General features: G+C 42.4%; 1 protein-coding gene across 1 annotated transcript in view; it reads right to left on the bottom strand.

The window, feature by feature from the left end:
* The window catches only part of FIGF (c-fos induced growth factor (vascular endothelial growth factor D)), a 31,226-nt gene extending 8,320 nt beyond the window's left edge, over positions 1 to 22,906 (bottom strand). Inside the window, exons 1-3 of the mRNA XM_009889031.1 lie at positions 22,285 to 22,906; positions 4,245 to 4,455; positions 500 to 690 (exon numbers count right to left, since the gene is read on the bottom strand). Coding sequence (XP_009887333.1) covers positions 500 to 690; positions 4,245 to 4,455; positions 22,285 to 22,374 — 492 coding nt within the window. The 5' untranslated portion in view covers positions 22,375 to 22,906. The remainder of the gene's footprint in view (positions 1 to 499; positions 691 to 4,244; positions 4,456 to 22,284) is intronic.
* Between the last annotated feature and the right edge of the window lie 1,078 nt (positions 22,907 to 23,984).

Genomic DNA, 23,984 nt, shown 5'->3' with positions numbered 1-23,984 from the left:
CCTGCTGAAAATGTCCCCTTTTTAGGCTCACAAAACTGCACATCCAAAATTATTAGCCATCCTTTTTTGGCACTGATGGCGGTTTTGAAAATGGAGCTCTCAGACTCCTGGCCCTACACACCAAAATTTCCTGGAGTCTCTCTTAATCCTTTGGTGCAGAGGATTCCCATGAGGCAGTACTCTCAAGAGGTCCTAGGTCCAAGTAATGGCACATTAAAGGATTAAACTCCTTAATATCACATGAGGCTGCTGTCACTTTCTCAGGGCCTGATTTTCCATCTCTACACATATATATCCATTTTTAATAATGCAACATGAACGTAAAATACTATTGCACATGCCTGCATTCTCTCCACAGGGATAAAAAATTAATTCTGGTGTTTGTTATGATAGTGCAGACAGATCTTTCATAACAGGATCTCAGAAACCAAACATCCTCTTTCCCCTCCCTTCTTGGAGCACCAGGGTAAAAAGAAAGCAGATGAATAGCCTCATTTACCGTTTTCGACACGTAAGTTGTACTTGTATTCATGCAGCTCAGACTCTCCTCATTGCAGCAGCCTCCACATCTGAACACGTTCACGCAGGGAGGCTTGAAGAATTTGTTAGTTGTTGTACCCAGCTCCTTGGCAACTTCCACACAGGTTTCCCTCGGCACACATTGAGTCTTTTGCCATTCCTCATCTATGACTGGAGAAAACACCATTTTTATGAGCAATCATGGCAAAGTTAAACCTCTGATTAGTGAGACAGAAGCATTATATAAATAAAAATGAAGTGCTGGCAGGCCATTTGCACTTACTTTGATCGATTTGCACTTACTTGGATTGATCTGAGGACCAGAGAGAGTCCGAGTGCAAAATTATCCCAGTAACTTACCCCAGCTGCACTGGCAGAGAGGTCATTGCATTTACTCGCCTTTAGCTTTCAACGCGGATGACCGAAAGCTCTGTTAATTCCAGTGGGTTAAGTAGAGCTGCATCGATCTCCCCTAGGCAAGAGTCAGCTCCACGGCCTCTGTCTGAGAAAGCTGGCCCACACCCTGTTCTCCTTTTCTCCAGGGTAGACCTCCTTATTGTCATTTTATCCTCTCTTCGCGTGTACCCCACTGCGGACCCAGTAGAGCCTGGGCCTGACAGCAAAAGCACATTAATGATTAACAGATTCTGGTCAGAGGGTATTAGTACTCCTACTGGATGTCAGCCAGCAAGCACCGTTTCCAAAATGTCTAATGAAATCCAAGACAAACACTCTCACACCTCAGTATCCTCAGGGGTTTGAGTTTGAATAACAGGAATATGAATTCAAGCATGATTTATTTATTCAAAACACTGTGACATCTTTCAAATACTGAATTGTTGTCGACTAGTAATTTATTTTAAACTGATCTGTCAAATTCTGGCTGTGAGAAGGAATAATGCATTAACTGACTGAACCAGAGGGAGAAAGTAGTGACATTTACATGATATTATCTCGACTCTTGTTAAGAGATGGCCTTGATTTTTTTGGTTTTTGCTTACCTGATTCAAGTTACGGAATTACTCGAGAGTCATCAATGCTTATGCTTTAAGTCCTGCTTAAAATTATGAAAAACATTTTTCCTGTCTGCCCCACTCCAGGGCCAGCAGGCTTCTGAAAGATCAAAAGCAACTTCTATGCTATTAAGAAATTGCTCTCTCTTCCAATGTCATCTGCCTCCCCTGCTATTGTGCAAGCAGTGCATACATTTACAGGGAAGTTCTAAAAAAAAAAATAAATCATTCTGGAAGACTTTTAATTTAAATGCTATATTTTGTCTTTGGATAAGTATTTATTTTCTCTTTCCTAGCGGACTTCCCTTTTATTATTTATAACTTCTGCTTCAACTGACTGTGTATATTTAAATCAGTTTGTTTATTCCTGCAAAGTCCTTCCCCAGGGTTGATTCACTCCACTTTCCAGTCTCGCAAAAAGTATGAGAAATAAGAGCGTGGGGCCCTGTTTCTGATTTTACAGCATAAATTGAGAGAAGAATCACTAAAGTCAGTAGAATCTTCTAGAGTAGTGTTAGTCTGTCAAAAAAGCAATCCAATCCTAGGCCTTAAAATAGAAAATAAACTGTTTGCCAAACTCATTAAAGTATGTGCATGTAATCACTTCAGATGTCACTTCAATGAGTGTTGGCGATGACCTTTACAACTGCCCACGTCCTCACTTTATTAACCACTTCTTTAGCAGAAGGGCTGTTATAGGGAGTGGTGGTCAAAGAAGTGGATGTCACATTTTCCTCAGAAGCACCGTGGTCACACTGATCTTTTCCATGAAGGAGCACAGGGCATCTGCTGAGAAATTTGGCTCCAATACAGACTCAAGCTTGAAAGCACTGCAGTCCTAGGTGAGCTGAGCTGCTCAGGGGAGGCTGTGGGTAGATGGGGTGATGTGAGCTTTTAGTGAATTAATCATTAAAGCTCTGGAGAAGAGGAACAAAATCCTGACTTGGTCCTGCTGGAGTCTGGGGTGCTGTGGAAGATGGTCTAGCAGTGAAACAGCAAGGAGCCCTGACCCAGCCTCCTTGTCAAAACACTTTATTAAAAGAAAACAGATGCCCTTGGCAAAAAGGTCAATGCTTAATGACTGGAAAGGGTGTGGGAAAGAAATACATGTTTATAGGCTTGTTTTTTTTAAAAGGAGCTTTGGTACCTTGAACATATTAAGATGTTAGAACAAAAGTAGTTTTTCTCCTGGGGTAATTCCACTTTGGATGGAAGAATGGAGGAGATGACCCAATAGGCTTTTTTTAACTTAAATTTCAGTGGCTTGACTTTGAATAAGAAAGCTAACATCTCTGTGTCTAGAATTAGACTTATAAAGGGAAAATAGGAAGTGACCTAACAGCTGTTCCAGAAGAAAAATTACATCTATATGACTGTACTTATTGGACTTCATTAGCTGAACAGTTACATTATTCTGCCATTGAAAAAAGCCCGTTGCATATTGCAATGCAGTGCCTCAGTAGCACTTTATAACATCCTCTGTTGTCTTGATGTTTTGACAAAATGAAAATTTTAATTTGTCAGAAATGCTGGTGTTCACTAAACGAGCAATAGTGAGTAGAGAATTACAGCATTTGACACTACTTCTAACAACAGGTCTGTGAATTGTTCATGTTTCTGTGTAGACTTTTAAGAGCGTGTAAACAAAATGTTTATCATTAATTAAAACCCTGTTAATTGTTCTTCCAGTGTGGATTGGATTTAGATTTTTTTTGTACAAAATTTCTATGAGAAACTTCAAACCGTGCCCGTTGTAAAAACCCTATTCAGACTGGCATTCATGTCTGCTTTTCTGTGCTGTGGCTCAGAGATGCAAATTCAGGCCTTTGCTCAGCCATAATTTAGCTGAGTATGCAAAATGGCTGTGGTTATTGTAGAAGTGGTATTGGAACAGGATCAGCAATATCTGATTTCCCAAAAGGAAAGTGGGATGGTCATATCAGTTCAGGATAAAGACTGAACAAAGAAGGATACCGTGGTCTGTCCTTCATTAGGCTACAGTGGGGTTTTCCTGTAAGATATCCATTTGCTCGGCCAAAGTATAGTAGCTGATGCTTTATTTTACATCAGTGAATACATAATGCCTCTCGAGTCTCTCACCTACAGGGAGCAATATTCATTTTTGCTCCAGGTGAGGGAATAGATTGTGATTCCCTGCACTCAGGCGTTGGTTGGTCGTCTCAAGATCTACTTCTCTCCAGAGACACTTCCTCCAATAGATGGAGAGGGGGGCAATACCTTCTTCCTGTGCAAATCCCACCCAGACGCTGCTGATGATGCAGTGCCTTATATGAGAGCACACCTAATAAAAGAAGGGATTTCTATGCCTGCAGTAGAACTCGTTTGTCCTGCCTGCAAGCAAATTCTGAGATTTAGCACGATGCTGCTTGCCAGCCCCTCAGCCACTCATTCCAACCTGTGCTTTGCACGTTGACTTGCCCTCCTTTCTGCCCGACTGACGAATCCATACATAATACATCTTCCCTTTGGAGAGTATACAGAGAACAATAAGCCTGATTTGGCAACAAAACAGGGAGGCGTACTGGGGCTGTTGCCTGACATTTTTTCATGCAAAGTCATTTTCCGTGAATGCCCCGTTGTTTCCAGTATGGGTGTACTCTAGGAAACCCCTGGTACTTAACCCTTTACTGTTTAAAAATCAGTTGTCCTGAAGGGACATTCGTGATCATTCAGCTGCAAACCTACACCTACCTTTCAGTGTATCAATATCATAGAAAGCAGCAGCAAATCTGGTGGAGCGATGTGATGCAGAGCGGGAGTCTAAATTGGCCAGACTTTTGAGTTTTAGCCTGCATTTCCACAGCTTCCAGTCCTCAGAGTGAGTGATGCGAAGCAGCTCTTCCAGGCTGGATGCTCTCCTGATCTGCTGTTCTGATCGCTCCAATGCTGACAGAGATGTCCTCTGTAAGGGAAGGGAGAAGTCAGAAAGCCAGTACCTTTACAGCCTGTCCCTGGCCCGGCACACGGAGTGCTTGTACAAAAAAAAAGGCAGCACGTTACTGAGGACAGCTAAGAATACCTGGGAGAACAGGAGCACACAGAGATGTCCCGGACTTTGGCAGTGCCTGGCGCCAGACTGATCTGCAGGATTTGTGCCCATATTTATCGGGACGGGGAGATGCCCACCTCCTTACCCTTTCCATCACAGCCACTACAGCTGTTTGACAAATGCAGGCTGTACTCCCCATGTCCCGGCTACCCAGGGCACCTGGCAGACACTGGGTTCACATCGCTGGTTCACATCGTTCACGTTCATATCACATCGCTGCTGTGCCTGAGCTGGCCAGCTGTGCCAGCATGAACCCTGGGTCACCCCCCTAGACAACCTGAATGAGTTCAACTGGTGTTGAGTTCACCTCAAGTGCCAAACCTCTGGTGCCAGCCATGAGACATCACTGCAAGGGCAGGTGGTACCTCTGGAAGCTGCCCTAAAGTACGAGCACCCATCCACACGGCAGGCAAACGCAACGTTCAACGTGCTGCAAAGTGCAGGGTGCATCTGCCGTTTCCCATCCCGACTGCCGCTTGGGTCGTGCTGAAGTCAGCCAAAATGATCTCCATCCAGCCTCAGTGCGGTGGCTGTGCAGCCGCGTTAGTGCAATCATTGTGGTTTCCACCTGTGTGATGTACGTGACCATTCTCCACTTCCACGGGAGAACACTCCCTACGAGGGCCGACCCCATCGGTTTAAAGTCGTCATTCACTTAAAAGATACCTGTTCAACAGACACTTAATATTGCACAGCACCCCATAACAATACTGGTTTCTTTGGCTGCTGCTTTCCGACATCTGTGTTTGTGCCTTTATCAGGGCATTGAGTATTTATTTCCACTGACTCACCAGATCTGCTGAAAGCTGTTGCCTCCAACCCAAGTAAAAAGTTATCTTTGTAAATGGCTGTGTTGCGCTGGGCTGGTGCTCTCAGCTGCGCTCTCTCTGCTCATGCAGTTGACTGTACTTTTTGACTTGCAAATAAAGGGCTGCCGTGCCAGCTCTCATAAATAAGACGCCAGTTCTTAAAAGCAAAAGCTGAAGTATAAGGAGGTGGCGGTACGAGGGGTGTAGCAGCCTGCAGCCCGAGCCAGTAGCACGCGAGTGCTCTGTGTAGGACTGGGGAAGGGGTGGGGGAAAGGGTCACCTATAAGAAGAACATTTTTAGATGAGATCTGAAACCCAGGCACTGACTGCATCTGTTATTTGTTATTGAAACATCTGTGGCATTTATTTTGCAACAATACAGATGTTAGCCTGTACACGCGGGCCAAGTTCGTTTTTGGGTAATTACCTTCCACTGACCTAAAATTCCCTATGTAGTTAACTCAGAAGAAGTTATTTGCTCGTCTTTTGTGCCTATACAGAACATTATATTGTACTCTAGCAAGCTGCCATGTTCCATTATAGAGATGGCTGTTCTTCATAGGTGAGTGGTTTCTCATATATTTCATATGTGGTGAAAACTGGAAAGCCCATCTCAATACTTATGGACAGATAGCTCAGAAGGAATGTGAATACTTAGCACCGGTAACTGAATTTCAAGATAGCTTTACAAAGTGTTACCCAGAATTTTGCTGATCTTGGAAAGCTGAAATTCAGCTTGAGGTCAACGCATCAAGACTTGTTTGTTCTAAGAACTGCAGCTTATATTCACTCCCATTCACAAACTGTCTCCTTGACCTTGCAAAACATGCAAGTGTAAAACCAGTGCTGGCATGGTAATGGGACCAAAGATATTAAAATTGAACTCTATTAGCTATTGACAATACTTTTGTTCTCTCTTTGTGGTAAAAAGATGTTCTATCTGAGTCAGCATTCAAGACTTCTAGACTGAGTTTACAGAGAACTTGTAAAATGAGATGACAGTGTTCTGTAAATTGGAAGACATATCCTTGCACTTCTGGTAAGGGTCAGTAGTTTGGGACTAGCTTTTCCATTTCTTTTACTAAAATACCAAGAGTTTTTGTTAATGATTATTATATAAGCAAAATAAGGTGTAAACCTAAGATGGAAGAGTACAGAAAAAGTGTACATGCCTCCTCATGGTAAGCAAAGATCTCTGGGTTTATTTAAAGCAAGAATTTGTACTGTTTTAGGGATTTTTGTATTTTTAAAGCTATACAAGTTCCTTAACGTGGACTGAATACACCGAAATTAACTAGCTTTATGCTTTCACAAGTACTATTGTATAGAAAGGGGAACAAGTTATATGAGTAGAAGTCAGTTTTATACCAAAAATACATCTCCAATGGGATTTGAATTCTGGTAATTAAAACAAAAATGTACCTCTGGTATTGATGCATCACCGTGGTATTGAGAAAGCCTGCCTGTGTGTGCAGGTTATGCCTTCTCTTACTGGTTTTTATATGTTGGAAACAGGAGAAGCACGGTCAAAGGAAATGGAAGGAGCAGTGCTCATTGCAGAATACCCTCTGCAGTCATCAGAAATGTATCCTAATTAACTAAACCATGATCATCCAAAACTCACACAGAGACCTTGGAGCTGAGTTACCACTTCTCTGTCAGCTCCAGCCCCGCTCAGTGCGGCCTGGGCTATTCAACCCTGAAGTGAATCTGTTGCTCTTTGTGTTTTTTAACAACTATCCAAGCTCTGCAGTTTGATGGGATCGCCAGTTGTCTACCATCACAATGCCAAAATAATTGCCTTCCTTATTCTTATATTTGACGTCTTCCTGGAGGGATCAGATTTTACAGCTGACTTTATAATTTCTTCACAGGAATCCCTATCCAGTACAGAATTTCCCAATGCCCTTTCCCATAACAACAACAGCGTTGAGATAAAGTATGGTCTCTCCCTCTGAGCACTGCTAACACTAGGCAAGATGGTGAGCTGATAGCACTGCTAGCTTTTAAAGGAGGGATGAATCCCAAATAGCTGTAGGTTTTTACAGTGTAGATATCTTTTTTGCCTGTGAGCTAGTCCCTCTCGGCTCCCTCTATAGCCAAGACAGAGAAATATAGACACTTTTAGAGCATGATTCATTTGAAATCACATTGAAAATCTTTCTGCTGGCTGCCCAGCAAGCCCAGGCTCACAAGATCACAAGAGGTGTGGTGGATCTTTGGTCAAACAAATCTCACCGAAGCTCTCTGGGGTATAAAACATCTGAAGAGAAACACAAATTTTGTTCCGATCTACCTAAGCACCAAAACAGGAACAAGTGAATACCACCTTATGTGTTTGGTTTGACTCCTTTGAGACTAGTTCAACACTCGCCTAAAACGTTCTTCTAAACACTTGCTAGAGCATGGACAGACTGTTTGGCATCTAGAAGCTCACCCCTCATCCTTTTACGATTTGACCGTAGAGGTAGCTGTCCACAACTTAAAAGCATTCAAAACTAAGAGCTTAAAAAATGAAGAGTGTGGAAGGTGCATCAGCCCTACCATCAGGGCACAGCCCTATGGCCTCGGGCATTGCAGACTGAACTGCTTCAGTCGGGCACCCTCTTGCTACGACACAGCAGCACTGAATAGCGTGTTATCGCAAAATCCTTCCAAACCATTAATTTCTGGTCATCCTGTTTTGAAAAGGACAGCATCAAATGAAAACGCAGAACCTCCTATGGTCTCAGATAATAACGTAGATGATGCGCCACAGGGCTGCTAGCACCATTCAGATGTGGAGACTTCTTTCATACACTGCAGTTTAAATTCAAGCCCTGTTTAGGTATAGACAAACATATTCTGGCTGACTGAAAAGCCCCACTTCGAAGGGTGCACGTTTGTACAGAAAGGTGAATAAATATTTCAAAATGTGAAACTGGAGGAAAGTGTTAGGTTCAACAATGTCCCAAACCTACCCCTCATGTGATGATCAAGGACTTTATCCCCTTTCACGGGGATGTAAAGTTGACAGCAGTTAAAATCAGCATTTGAACAGGAGGGGAGCTCCACACTCAGCCACAGAGTAGGGGGAAGCATGGAGAGCGGTCAAACCTCCACTGTCATTTTTGGGAGATCCAGCTCCTCACAAAATGCGAAAGGAACAGAGCTGCCATCGGTCTCTTTCTCCTGACTGTAGGCATCTGCACATGCTACATCATTCTTCTCAGATACCCCTACCTCCCTCTTTTTAGGCTTTCTCTGATAACCACAGTCCTTACTCCCAGGTTTCCCTCCCATTCTCCACTCTGCTTTCATCGTCTTGTACTGCTTGGATCCCACTGTGCTTTTATGCTGTTTATTTTTACTCCTTTCCCCATATTCTGCCAGGTGGGATTCTAATGAGAGCTACCTCAGGTTGAGCTGTTCAGCCTTCTGGTGCAGAAGAACATCCATTCTTCTCCCTTCCATGCCTTCACTCCACTTTCCTTACATTGACCCAGATTTTAGTAGTCAGCTGGGGTGAGCCATCACCACTGTGGTAGTTGTTGATTGTAATGGCTGCAACCTATGCGGATCAGGACTTCATTGCACTTGGTGTGGTTCACGTAGGCAGCAAAACTGTGATTTCTGGCCCCAGAAAGCTTAAAATGTACAATAAGGCTTGAGAGAGAAAGAAAGTGGAGAAGGGGCCATTGGCAAAGGGCCAGGGCAGTGTTCTTTACACCCCTCCAAAATGAACAAATTACCTGTGGAGCCATGTCACTGGAAAGCTCAAAATGTCATCCTAAGCTTTCAGTACCCGTAAATGTACATCCTGTAGTCAACTTAATACATAATACTATTGCCTACAAGAAATGTTTGTGTAGGACTCATCAATAACAAATATCAAAATGGTAGTTTTAAGTAGCTCATTCTTATCTCTTCAGCTTACTGCTGCTTTTAATATCATTTTTCTAAGTATCTTATCTAAGAATGGACCCCGTACACAGACATAAAAATCAGATTCATATTTAAATGGAGTTGTATGTTTTTTGTAACATTGACCTCTCATATGTTCCAAAACTATTCTTCAACTCAGAGAGGAGTATCTGTTTTCCTCTGTTTGGGCTATGAGCAAAATTACTGACATCAGGAAATGATAACGTGGGTTAGCATTGTGATTTTTGGAAAATTACAACTTTTGTCCTTCCAAAAGAAACCATAATGGGCTATCTATCTTCTTCCTAGCAATCTCAGAATGCCAGAAAAACCCTAAAAGTAGTTAGCGTTGGAAAGGAACAAGAGAAAAAGCAGTGGTACATTCAGTGGCCTTTCCCACCTTGGACGCTGGCTTGTTGGACACTGAGTTCATTACCCCGTTGATTTATGCTAGTCAAATATGTTAGCCATACAGATGCACAATCCCACACATATTCTGTGCCGTTCAAACTGGGCCCCTTCTAAAGAATTAGTATTGACAGTCTATTATCAGGTGCTGCAGCTCAGCAGTTTGCACCTTTCCTCTATGCTTGACAAGCTCCTAGCTTTCTTGCCGAAGAAAACATACCCTGCCCTTTTCAAACTGGTGTTTGAGTGAGTCAGCGGAACCCATGTTTGCAGAACCCCCCTTTTTTTGCATGTGCCAAACTTCCCAGCCTGACAGAGATGAGCTTTGCGTTAATGCTGTGTTTCAGGATCTCCTGGAGGTATTTTGAACAATGGAGGAAAGATGTCTAGAATATGATAGTAAAAGGAAGGCCCACTAAAGTCCTAAATTTATTTGAGGATCTACAGCACAAATACATGCCTAAGACCCAAAATTAATTCTTTTATAGGCCATCAGTAACTATCAGTATTATAATTTGAGAAAAGAGATGCATGGTGCATAATATTTTTTGTGCATGAGAAAGCAAAAATAAAGGTTGATCGTAATCCATGTTTTGCTCAATCTGAGGAAACTCTTGCTTGCATTTCACTCTGTACTTGAGTACACCCACAGAACCAAGAAGGACATCCTGAAAGCTTACCCAGATGGCTGCTTTCCTTAAGCCCAGCCTTGCAGTCCTCATCTACAGTGGGACACAAACCTCTGCTTAAAGCTACACACATGTGCACGAGCTCTTCTGAAAAGGAATGTTTTTCTGAGTTAGGGTCACAGATACCGTTGTGGCAAGTGCTGCATAAATACTAATGGAAATCTTCAACATTATCACTGTGTCTGGGGCCAGGACAAATGATTATGGAAACTCTCAATAACCTTGCACTGTTGTATGGTCCATCCTCTCAGCAGTTAAGCAATAAAAAGAACGGTAACAGCTTTATCCTGCCAAGGAAAGCAGATTGTAGCTGCATAACACAGTGATGATTCTCTTAATGCCATTGTATCACAAACATGGCCAAACAGGTTTAAGCTAAGTTAAAACTAAATATTTCAAAATTAACAAGTCGGGGGGTGGAGGGTGGGTGGAGATTTCATCCCAAAGTGAGGGCAGTTGGACATGGACAAAGAGTACTGGCAGCATGTGAGGATATTTTGAACCTTTATGTGAGTGTCGTGTACTTAATGCGGCAGTAGCAGCTGCATTCAGTTCAAGAGGAATCATGTAGAAGACAAAGGCTTGATGCAACCAGAAGTTGAACTGTCCCCATTCCAGTGCTGCCCAAAGGCTATTCTCAGAACTAGACTCAAACCAGTTTAAATACTCGGTATATGATTCATCACCATATGAAAATGCCAAGGAATTTTGCTGCTATGTATGTTACACCTGAAAATACCCTCCTTTTCTTCCGTGACGTGTTGCCCAAGGTGTTTTTACGACAATGTGTGAGCTGATCGTTGTTACGGGCTCATCTTTCAGAGACACAGTGCCTACAGCTCCCTGCCACCCTAAGATCATTAAAAATAAAAAAACCCAATCTGATCCTATGGGATCATTCACCTGACTGAATATGAACCAGTTATCTGAGACGCATATTATAGTTAATGGAGAAAAATAGGTCCATTGGGTGCATGTTCATCTCATTCTAAAGTCTGTTGGATAAATTGTGCCTCCAAATGGCCTCTTTCTCTCCATTGACACTGAAGAAGGAGTCAGCATGTCACTAGCTCATCTGTAGTTAGGTGACCTGAATCCCACTCAACTGAGAGCCATCAAATGGGATGAAATCCCCTCTCTTTATCCAAAGCACAGGCAACGTATGAGGGACAGTGGTTGATTTTTCTCAGGTACACATATGTAAACAGCCAGGAAGGGTAACTGCACCAAGGCTTGAAGGACCTGGGACTGGCTGAAGGCAGCACTGTCAGCTGCCTCGGCAGAAGAAAGCACTTCATTCCCTGCCTCAAAGCCATGGGGTGGTTGCCCAGACGTGCTGCAGCTCGCTGCACACAGACTGTGAGTCCATGTGGCCAGGGAACTGCAAGGGAGTTCCTGTGGAAAAGTCTTGTTCTCTCTTGGCAGGAAAACAGGGCAGCTCCTGCCATTGTGAGGCCAACACAAAGACCTACATGGTGTCTGAAGATCTCTTGTTTGACCGTTTTCCTGGTGAGTATGACAAGCTTGTGTGGAGTCTCTGCAGGAAGAGAAACTCCTTTTGAGGATTTTCATCATTGCCAGTAGTATTTTTAGCATTATTGTGGCTTTTAGGAGTATGGGGTCAGGTACAAACACAAAATAAAGAGATGGTCCCTAAACTAGTGTCTACAACTGAAGTAAAAGATGAGAGAAAACAGAAGAAGGCATTCATCCAAAGGCAGTACCAAGGAAACACAGAAAAAATTGCTCAGAATGATGGGCCATGATTTTGAGATAACAGGGGCTCAACCGTAGCCAAATTTTATTATAAAAAATATTGTCCATAATACAGCATCTTGTATCCTTGGGGTGTTGCATAACGGGTAATAAAACAGTGAGAGAATCTTCTGCAGCTTGAAAACATCAGGCTTGCAGGAGTGACTTACTGCCTTATCAACAAGCAACTGCATCACCCTATAAACATCTGGCATGAGGCGTCTAACTCTACCACATGTCTGACACATACTAGTTTGCACTAATTTTATCATCACCATTGTATTTCATTTCTGAGGAGAGAAAGAACATCCACTTTTCAACAACTGCAATAAAGTCAGAATTTTGATTCTCTGTCAGCTGTGAAATTCTGATATATGAAGTCCCATCTCTGTCTGTATTCCCTCTGGAAGCATGGTTATCTATGCGTTATTAGCACACAAATAAGCTGTTTTTAATTGTAGTGAACATGACCACAGAGAGACAAAACAATGAGATATTTTGACTTCCTACTAATATTGTTCTCTGAAGCAGATGGGCTTGTCGTGGGATTTTTCAGTGATTATTACAGGCTTTGCCATCAGAAGCATGGATGAAGTTTCAGGAGCATGCAGTGATTCATTCCACCTTCAAATGGTGACTGTTCAAATAAATACTCAAATCTGTCACTTATATGTACTTAGCAAAAAAGTTTAGGCACTCTTATTGCACTGCCTTATCCAGACTGAACATTCACTTGATCTTCACAGAATCACAGAATCACAGAACAGTCAGGGCTGGAAGGGACCTCTGGAGATCATCTCGTCCAACCCCCCTGCCAGAGCAGGGTCACCTACAACAGGTTGCACAGGAACGCATCCAGGCGGGTTTTGAATGTCTCCAGCATGGGAGACTCCACAGCCTCTCTGGGCAGCCTGTTCCAGTGCTCTGCCACCCTTAAAGTAAAGAAGTTCCTCCTCATGTTAAGATGGAACTTCCTATGTTCAAGTTTGTGACAGTTACCTCTTGTAACCACAGTTACAGCATTAATAACCTGGAGGGATATGCTGGTTATGGTGGGGACAAGTTTAGTTCCTGTGAGGCAGATTTCCAGCTGTCACTTTTTTAAAAGGGGGCTTTCTCCAGTGAGAATTGTATTGAAAGCATAGAGCTAGATTGTCCAAGTACGTAGCAAAAAATATTCAATTGGGCTGAATTTCTTCTTTAGGAGGCTGAAAACAGCCTCAAAATTCTTTCCCCGAACATAACATTAGTAAGGACTGTGTTACAGTTAAGAAACCCTAGGGTTGCCTCAGACATATGATAGTCAAAGAAGTTGGGGTTTGGGGGCTTGGAGGGAAGTACCAGGGCAGCACTTTTTGTTTTCCAAAGCCCCCTCTGAAAACTGATGCCTCAATTTGCCTGCTAATACTTTCAGCTGTGCCCACTGCCACAGCATTTTCTGCAACAGCATCAAAGGGAGACTCCATATAACTGTTACCAGCAAAAATAGGCGTGTGTGAGACATGCATCACCTGGCTGTAATGCCCAGACAGCTGCTCCTGCTGTGCCTGCGGAGGAGGAAATGGTACTTTGAGTGGTCACCTCACTACCCTCATCAGTGCCTGCTTGCCCAGAAGAAGCTTAAGGACTGAAGAGCAGGCATGGGAAAAAAACTTTTACTTCCCCCACCCACAGCTTAGGCGAAACCTCTCCCCTGTCTGCCTCAAGAGTTAAAGAGCGTTGGCCTTGGCCATACATCCTCTCAGGAAAGGGTGCCTGTGTGATCACACCACTTCATCCTGAAGTCCAGCCGCACTGCCAGTGAAGACTGGAGACTTAATTGTCTGTTTCCTAAACTTAGTGGTCAAGGTGGTGATAAAACAGCTTCTACTTTAGCTAAAGATTATATGTTTTCACAAGTAAATCATATTAGCTACCCTATGGCTTCAAGAGAACGGCGTGTTTATATTTTGAATGGCCTTTTGAACTAGAATAGATATTTTGTGGTGCTACAGCAAACAAATCAGACTTCTAGCACTTTAGTAGCATGCTTACATTATCAAAATCCTCAGAGACAAGATACTGTGGTTGCTGTATTCTTGGTTTGAGTCAACTAAAATATTCAAAGCAAAGAACTGAAAACATCAGAATTGCACATGATTTTGTGAAAACATAAATTTCGGAATATTTTATATTCTTTTTTACGTTCAAAGCAATTGGAGACTGATACTATTTTATCAAAATACCTCTCACATCTATATACTTTTAGCCAGATAGATCCTTACACCAAAATGAAGCAGCTTTTTTCCCAGCCAGCAAATATTTTGACAATCAACTACAACTCTCATTAAACAAGTATTTCTTCCCACAGGCAGGTCTTTTGGCTCTCATGGGAAACCTTCTCACAGCAGCTAAAGTGTGATTTTGAAGGTAACAACATTCACTGCGCGTCATTTTGTCGGCAGTGATGGAAAACCCCGGATGGGCAGCTGAAAGAAAAAAGTAGGTCTGCTATGGTACGGAGTTTCTTCCTGATGAAGCCTGCTCATCTACATTGAGACTTTACCTCTAGGTCCCTCCTATGGTGATCGCACAAAGTATATTTGCTTGGTCAGTGAAAGGACACAGATGGATTGTCATTGATGTCCAGGGTGATAACTCATTGATCTATCCCAAATGCTACTGACAGCTCTGGGAGTCTTACAGTGTGTTTTCTGAGCCTCTACTTGTATGCTTGTTCATATTGTTTTGCATTGCTGCAGTCTGTTCAGGCAGCCGTGGTGCTCGGTACAGAGCACAGCTAGAAACATGACATAGCACTTCCTTCATTGTACACAGCGTTAGGTGCTAGACGAACACTGTGACAGGGTACGCATGTCAAAAATAGCATCTTATTTGTGTTTACAAAGAGCGTGTCCAGACTGTAGTCACTTTCTTTTGATATTTGTCCATTCTTTGGAAGTCACTGCGGTTTGGAAAGTGATTCTGGAATGGCTCAGTAACAGACACCTGAATGAAATCAGATGACTATGTATTCTTTTAATACTTGAAAATATTTTTTAATGTGATGAAGGTTCCTTCAGTTAGTGCTTTCATTGGTTTCTGGGTTTGCCCCAAGACACTTTAAGAAATGTTTTGGAAGTGTGACTAGCCAATTGGACAGCCAGGTTTCAAAATGTCACTTCACAAAGCAAAGCCATTGCCAATACTGAATGAACTTATGTTACCCCAATCACATGCACACATTTTCCTGGAATTGTAATTTTTCTTAAGTAATATTTCCCTAGCAGTGCAGGAAAGTATCCTAATGTGGTTTCTGAGTCACACGGCTAATTAAAGTGAAAAGTTTTGCCTGTGTGTATGGCACATTCTCTACATGCAACATGACATATGAGACAGTAACACGATGCAACTTTTTTGCAATTCAACCCGACTCAAATGGAATTCCCTCCCCAACTGCACGCAAATGGTGACCACACTGCAGTCGGTGACAATGAATTCTCAAAACTAACCCAGCGTGCTTCCCAGCTGAAAGCATGGCTCACACAAAGCCATCTTGACAATAAGGAGAGTGGTCACCCCTTTCCAAACCCATGTGGCGCCCACATTGGATGCCAAATCCCATGCGTTCAACTGAACATCTGTTGCCCTCAGTGTGACTCTGCCGAAGCGGCGAGGACCCTAGATGGCGTTCTACCACTAGCTGAGCGGTCACAGACTTGAAGTCACATTTGAGGGAAAATAGAAAAAATATGCAGATGTCCTTCAGGAATCTGAATTTTTCTTAATGCCAGCAAACTAAAATACTCTGCTCGGTTGTTCTGCCATTTATTGATACGGAAGCCCATATATAGCTCTTTCACAAGGACATTAAAAAAAAAAAAGCGAATTCTGTTTGGTCTTCCCATGAACAAATGGGATCCCTGCAGCTGTTGTGGGGGCACATAGCTTATTGTCCACGTTCTCCAAATCCCAACAAGGATTATGAAGATTTCCAAATGTGCTGGGGAGGTAGGGAGCAGGAGGAGAAGTAGGTAAGAGACTAGCACATAGTGGGAGGAATAAGGAATTCCTAAGGAATAAGAGTTTCTTTAGGAAAGGTCTCATACTGAGTTTACTTCCCTGAAGCAAAATATCTTGGGTCCTTTTTTCCCCCCAGCAAAGTCTTGGACTACATCTCAAAGCCAAGCCCAGAAACAGCAATTGCCAGCTTTGTAACTGGACTTACTTGTCTTGAGAGAAAGGTCTAAAAGAAACACAGATCCCAATCATTTTGTGATAGCTATAAAAACTACTGTACAAAGTTTTTGATGGGAATAAGAATAAACGAGTTATCACCTACAACAACTGTACCTCATTTATTTTTCCCAAATACTGATATGGTGTCCACAGGAGATAAGACACAAGTAAACCTTACTCAGCTCTTGTCTGGAGTAGGGACAGCAGTGATCAGAACAAAATTTGCAGACACAATGGCAGAGGTCTCACAAGCCAGAGTTTGCACCAGGGGTTTATTTTCCATTTTCAGGCAGGCTATTTCTCTGTTTGCCTCCTGTGGGAGCCCGCATCAGTACCACCACATCAGTGGTTTGAAACAATGCAAATGCCTGTGAGGGAGAAAGCACAAGTTGGCTACATAGGGCAGAAACAAGCAACACTCGCTGAGCCTTGCTTGTTTTGTTTGGCTTATGACCACAAATTAACAGAAAGTTGCTCCTCTGCCCTCTGAACCTGCCTTCATTTGGATTCACAGAGTTTCAGATATGGGCCACGGCTGATGTCAAAGTTTAATTAGCGCTGTCTTCATTTCATATAGCTGACTAATAGAATGAATTGCTTGAATGCTGCATCTCATTAATCTGATGTACTTTTCAGAGCTCTGCTCTATACTCAGACATTACAGTACTAGCTGAGACAGACTGGACTGGAACAGCAGCTGGGAGAGATTTTTTGGCTATTTCTCACGAGCAAGAACTGCTCATGATAAAGGAGCAGTGTGTTCGTAGTTTCCTTTCCAAATTGATAAGAGCCAAGGACGGATGCTGTGTGGCATGGCAACAATACAGAATTGTTCTCTTATCCTTCTCTGTACCTTGTAAAGGCAGTAGCAGATAAGTCAGAACAAATTGGCTTTCCTCACAACCTCGCCGATAGCTTCCCACCCCTGAAGGAAAAGCACAGATGATCATTTCTGCAGGAATGCGGCAAGTACATTTTCACACGTTTTTGGCTCATCGTGCCTATCAGAGATGGTAATCACAGAGAATCAAAAGCAGCAGTGACAAAGCTGGGATAATAAAGCACTTCTGAAAACCACAATTTCATAACCTTTATTGAAAAGAGTTTGCTAAGTTTGAAAGGAAGCTGGATGCGAGGATGAAAAGCCTAGTTTAAACAGAGGAATTGTATCCAACAACCTTTAGAGTTGCTTTTTCTGGAGGTTGAGCTGTTTGCTGTACTTCCAGGAGTTGCTTTTGAGGAAGATAACCCATGAGATAGAAGATTTGTTGGAATCTATCTTTTCTAGAAACTGAGCAACATTTGCAAGCAGTTATTAGACAGCTGTGTAGATCTATCTGAAAAACAGTGTCAGTCGTAATTACAGAGACAAAAGCTTATGTCCAGCTCTGCTGCTTAGGTTTCTTTGCAGAGCTCTGTCTGTTTTGGTTGTATAGACAGACAGAGTGCAGCTGGCTCTAGGAAGGGAGAGATGCAAAGAGCTTCCCGATTCCTTCCACTCACGGTGTGATGGCTCTCTGGTATTTCCATGCCTTCCCAGGGGCAAAACACTCTCCGCTTAGGTGGTCTGGGGGCTGAGGATCATGGCGAAGTGCTGTTTCACACTCACCACCAGACAGGGACTACACACCAGCTGGTTTTGGAAAGTGGCTTCCACCTCTGTCCAGCTCACAGTGGCAATACAAGACTGTTGAATCTAAGATCTGTTACAGCAAAAATGACCACTCAAGGCTGTATCACTGTTTAGTGCAGAAGTAAAAAAAGCTGTGGAAAAGGAGTGCGTGTAACAGAGAGCAGCCATGTTTACCTCCAGGGTTAAGCTTGACTAACCCCTCCGTCTTCTGGCCAGAAAGCAGATTTACCCCAAACCAGGACACTAGTTCAATGATACTCCTCTGGCCTATCAGCTGTGGGTTCCTCTCCAATGAACCAAAGGAGGGTTCCCCATGGGGACCTCTGCAAAAAGAAAAGGCTGTGAGTCTGTTATAACTTGGGCATGACCAGTTGTCCCTTTCTCTTGCCTTCCCCTTAGCACTTTATTAGTAACATAAGGGGCAGAATAGGGCAGGGAGCAATGAGACTCAAATTCTCAGAGATCAAGACCTTGCAGCCTCATTAGAGAGGCAGTTTTAGTGTTGGAAGGCAGGAGCAGTTCTGACAGATCATTGGCTTTTCTTGGAAAAAAAAAAAAATCACCTCAGCTCTGATGAATACAGGACATAGCTCTTTGCATCTAATTTTAAAATTCTGGAAAAAGTAGCCTATGTCTGTCATTGCTCTAGGAGAGGAAAAATGTGTGGGGGAGAGACAGGAAAAGAGATGGAGAAGTTTGCGGTTCCCTAGCTGAGGGGTTCCAAAATGTAAGAGACTGTCAGGACAAAACTTCAACAAGGAATTTTTTAAAGCATTTCCTGATGAAAATAATAATAATAATAATAATAATAATAATAATAATAATAATAATAATAATAATAATAATGCTTAGTCTTCAGAAAACCCATGTGGAAATGTAATTGTTCAATGAGCGTTGCATATGTCAGGCTGGCATCCTGAGCCGAGCAACTGGTGTGTGAGGCAAAGGGCTTGCTGCCAGCCTTGACGTGGGTTCAGCTAAGGAGCTCTGCCTGACACCTGCAAGGCTGCACTGTCCCAGTCTGAGGCTGCCCACCGCTTCCCATCATGAGACCGTTTTCCAGTTGCTTATAACACTGCCAGACGTTAGATGTGCAGGCTGAAACTTTCCACGCCAGATGTCTGCCTCAAAATGATTTTAATAATTTTTTTGCTTTCTCTGTCAAAATGGCTTGACCACAGTTGAGGATGAAGCTCCTTCTCTATCTGCGCAAAAACATTTTCTGGCAATCTCATCTTGGCAAACATCTGGCGTTTTCCTGCTGTGGATCACAGATGTGCAGTTTTGACACCTGATAAACCTTGGTTGGCCCAGATGTATCTACTGCTATCTCTGCAAAAACCCACCCAAAAATAAAAACCTCTGAGAGCGACGGCAGAGACCTGCCGGGGTTTAGCAGCTAGATGCTCAGCAGATGGGGCCTGTCCTGACCCCACTCCACTTGGGAGAGCAGCAGGACACGGGTGCAAGCCATCACAGGTCCAGCCCATGGGGCTGGGAGCAGAGGGCATGCCCTTCCTCTCCCTCAGGTCACGGGGGCTGGGCAACTAGGGAAGGGAAGCTGCCAGATGTGCCTGTGGAAGGGGAAGGAGATGAACACTGATGGAAGAGGGCAAGACCTGGCCAAGGAGGCTGAAAGCATCCGGGGAGACCAGAACTAGAAACTAGGCTCAGGAAAATGAAAGCCAGGAAGTTCTGACCACAGAGAGAAGCTAGGGATGGAGGAGGGAAGGGGAGACCATGGTCAGACATGACTGTAAAGCAAAAAGGTCCAGTAGGGCTGTCTCTGAGGAACTGGGACAGACCTTCTGAGGTCTGAGAGAGAAGCAGGACATCCCCACCCAGGAGGAAGCAAGTGGGAAGGAGGGCGGCACATGGAGAGCACAAACAGGACCCCGGCAGGGAAACCGAGACCCTGAGTCCTGGATGTGAGGGAACACTGGTCAAATGCTGAGACCAGAGCAGGTCGGTAATGGGGAGATGAAAGAGGAGCTGGGCCTGATGGGCAGGGGACAACCGGCCTTGATGTGCAAGTGGGGGGAAAAAGGGACTCCTGTAGCCAGCAGAGGATAGCATTTCTGAAGGGTTGGGAAAAGCCAAGCACAACAGAGACACTTGCTGAATCACAGCAGCCTTTTTAATATTCACTGCATTAATTAGGATATTTGAGGAAGGGGGATAAGGGAGTATTTAAATCCTTAGCCCCCAAAACTCTATCACATGATACCACACTAACACCACCTGATGGTTTAAACCATCAACAGGTTTAAAACTTCAGGTTTCCTGGGCAGAGCTCAGCTGGTTGACCTTATATAATGGGGCAAGAGCAGGTTGCTGGTGGTTAACCCTTCTTGGGTCTCACTAATTGCATATTACCTGCATCCTGACCTTGTGGTTTTTTTATCCAGGCAATACCGTCATTGATCTTCAGCAACTTTTTTAAAGTAAGGCATGATAAGTGAATGCAATACATCATTTCTGTGTTCTGCAAATTCAGTTTGAGGTGCAATCGGTGAGAACAGGCATAACCCTGTGTACCATTAAACACTGTAACATGAATGACTTTGTGTGGGGTATATCCACGTACATATACACACAAGCGCCCACAGGTCATACATGCTAAAACAGCACAGAAATCTAGCATACTATGTAAAACATTAAAAGAAAAATAATCAACAGCTTCACCAACAATCTCTGTCTACAAAGAAGGAGCCAGAACAAGTGGAAAACCATTTTTTTCCATGTGGCAATCAGTGGCCAATGCATGTCAAACACAGCCCTTTTTAGTGTGATCTGCACGATACCTTCAGGATTGTCTTGAAAACTAACAGTGGTTTGTTATTATGTACAGTAGTCTGTAGCTATGCTGGCTGCTCGAGAGTGGTAGCCAAATTAAAATGGAAACAATTACAGATGTACATACGTTGGATGGATAATGCTATCACAGTGAATAATCTATAAACCAGTTTAAATCAGCAAGAAGAACTCTTGCATTTATTCTAGGCAAAGTGGGTATGGTTTCAAAATTTAATTAAAAGACTAACTAGTGGTTTACTATTATGCTGAATAAACTTGTGTCCCATGTGAAGACAGAATTATCATCACTGCCAATTATACAATGGTTAGTATTCTGCATTAGAAAGCACTTTCTGATTTAAATAAGGTGATTCCTACATATAAGAAACCAGTGATTTGTCATGCAGTTCATAAAGGTAATGTATACAAGACTGATTACCCTGGTCCTAATGCCTTCAGAGCACTGATTGCTGAGGTTGTAAATTAAAAGCTTGTGAATGGTGAGCAGGCAAAGGGGTTAGTCATTAGTCATCCCGAGGCACACAGAGCTCACCACTGCTAACTTCTTGTGCTGGCAACAGCAGTCTGCAATTAAGCACAGAACTTAGCATTTCTTTTCTAAAACACAGGTCAACACGCAGCGCAGTTCACAAACTAGTGTGTGGTCATCTCTTGCAAGCGGGAGGTTTTCTGAACTGAAAACAAGAGTATTAGCTTGTTTTGCTTTGTTAGTGAAAAACAAATAATTTGTTCTGGACCACACACCGAATTAATCATTTTTGGACACGCTGCACATGCAGAAACTTGTTCCAGTTTTTGTTCTGATTTTTCTAAATGATTGTCCTGGATGTTCTCACATTGTCGCAGAGAGTCAGATCTGAAAAATCCTGCTCTCAAGGTGAGGCTTCAGCTTAAATTTTGTTGCATGCGTTATATCAGAAAAAAAGTTAATTCCCAGGCAATGTGCTCTGTTATCACTAGTTGCCGCTTATTTTAAAGTCCTGGATAACATCTCCTAATAAAACAAAAGAAAAACATTTCTCTGATTTCTGGCAAACAAGTGAACACATGTTTTTAGAGGAAAATTTTCAGTACCAGTATACTAATTCCTGCAATTCTAAATACCTGCAATTAAAAAGTCTCTTTAAAAGTATTCCAAATGCTCTGGCTTGCATTTTTGTTTAGATTTTGCCTTTATTTTTCATGACTGACACTAAAAGGTTAACTTAAGAACAAAGTATACAACAAGTACTTAATAATAACTAGTGAAAAGACAAAATATTAAACAGCAAATATGTATTGAACTTCTTTGTAGATTCTCCTCTATGGCTGCTAAACATTTGTGCAACTAAACCATCACAAAATAAACCCAAACACCAAAACAGCAAAAAGACCTCCACCTTGCACATTAAATGTATGTAATTCTGGAAATTTGAATTATTAAGAATGACAGTAAATAAAGATCACCTACCTTCACAGATCCATTCTCATAGTCAGATCCTTGCAGCAGATGTAGAAAAGAAACTATGAAAATATTCACAGTTGCCCACGGTTTGTACATTCTGATGTTTAAAATCCACAGGTTACTACGCAGTCGTCGTCATACAGCTAGAGGCGTCTGTTTCAAAATGCATTTCTCTATCAGCAATACAGAAAAGAAAAGCTTCCAGAATTTCTCTTATAAACTCACAAAGGATTCCAAATATCTGGCTCTTTACTGCTCAAAACAATTGTAAGTTCATCTAGAGAATGTCATTTCTCAGAGCAGATTTTAGATACACTTGAAAGAAAATCATGATAAGGATTTAAATAGATATGTATCTGTATATATACACATACATGCTCACAAGTGATCAGGTATGGCTTCCAGTTAATGAAGTTAATATATCTTCCATCGAGACACAAAGAGGCATTCAAAATCCATCTGTGGTCCAGAAAATGTAAGAAATCTGCTCTATTCTGTGCTCCGTGTTACAGCAGCCTTTTAAGATGGTAGCGTAGTGGCCAATGTTTTGAGCTCGAGAGCTGTAATCCAACTCTGTATTAAAACTTTTTTCACAACCTTCATGGAAGCTTGCAGAAGCATGTGTCTTAAATCTGATACAGACTTTGGCAGTAACACAGTCAAATTTTGGCTCTAATCCCATTTTGTCCCTACCAATAGCATAGCAGTTTTTAAACTAACTGATGCAATCTAGACTCCCATTATTTCAAAGAAGATTACCTGAAACATGAAACTTCAGCACACGTTCTTACACAGCACACATATTTTAAGTTACTCCTTTAAAAAAAAAGAGAGGGAGGGAAAGGAAAAGAGAAAGACTGACTTTCTTTAATGTGTTCTATCTTATGTGGCATAGGGTTTTCTGATGAGATTTTAATAAGGAAAGTTAAAAACTATTTTTCACAGCAATCAGGATTTTTAATGAATTTTTTTTTTAAATGAAAGCTCATGAAGCTACAGATATAAAAGGAAAAAATACATTTTTATTGCAGCAAAACACAATCATTATTTCTGCCCCAAGATATGCATGCATTTTCACTGTATATTTCCACTGTTTAAAACCAAAATGGAGACCTAACATTTAAAATTGTAACATAGACAAAGGCTCTGATAGTTATGCATGTTTAATCTGTACTCATATAATATATTGTGTTCAAGAGAGTAGTTCCATTTTCATATGGCTTAGGGTTTGCAGAATCAGACTCTACAGTTGTTAACGTAAAACAGTCACATACCTAATATTTCAGAGCACTGGTTTCCTACCTCTGACGTCCAAGCAGTAGCTCTCTTAAATGCAAGTCATGCTTCTGTAACTAACATTAGCTTGCATAATTTCTTCTTCAGTGTTCATCAGAAACGGAATTGGAGAGAAAATTATTTGAATCCAGTCTTTCTAGCTGTTGTCAGTTAACTGAGTCATTATGTTTCAAAAACGTATATGTAACTGTAATATTTTTCAGTTTTGTCTTTTGCCACTTGTTTTGTGAAAGCAATCTGTTTCTCATTTTTTGGAGAAAAGCCCACACTGGTTCGTACAAGGACAGCAGGAGTTTCACCTCTTGGAATTGGGTGTGAAAAAGCCTCTCTCTCTGAGTACCTGCTTCTGCCCCTCATACCTTCCCCGCAGCCAGGCTGCCTGCCCTATTCACACAGTTCCACAGGCCCCA

Source organism: Charadrius vociferus, unplaced genomic scaffold (assembly GCF_000708025.1).
Source record: "Charadrius vociferus isolate BGI_N301 unplaced genomic scaffold, ASM70802v2 scaffold507, whole genome shotgun sequence".
Classification (NCBI taxonomy): domain Eukaryota; kingdom Metazoa; phylum Chordata; class Aves; order Charadriiformes; family Charadriidae; genus Charadrius; species Charadrius vociferus.
The sequence above is the reverse complement of the archived record's forward strand: the minus strand, read 5'-3'. Positions and strand labels throughout refer to the sequence as shown.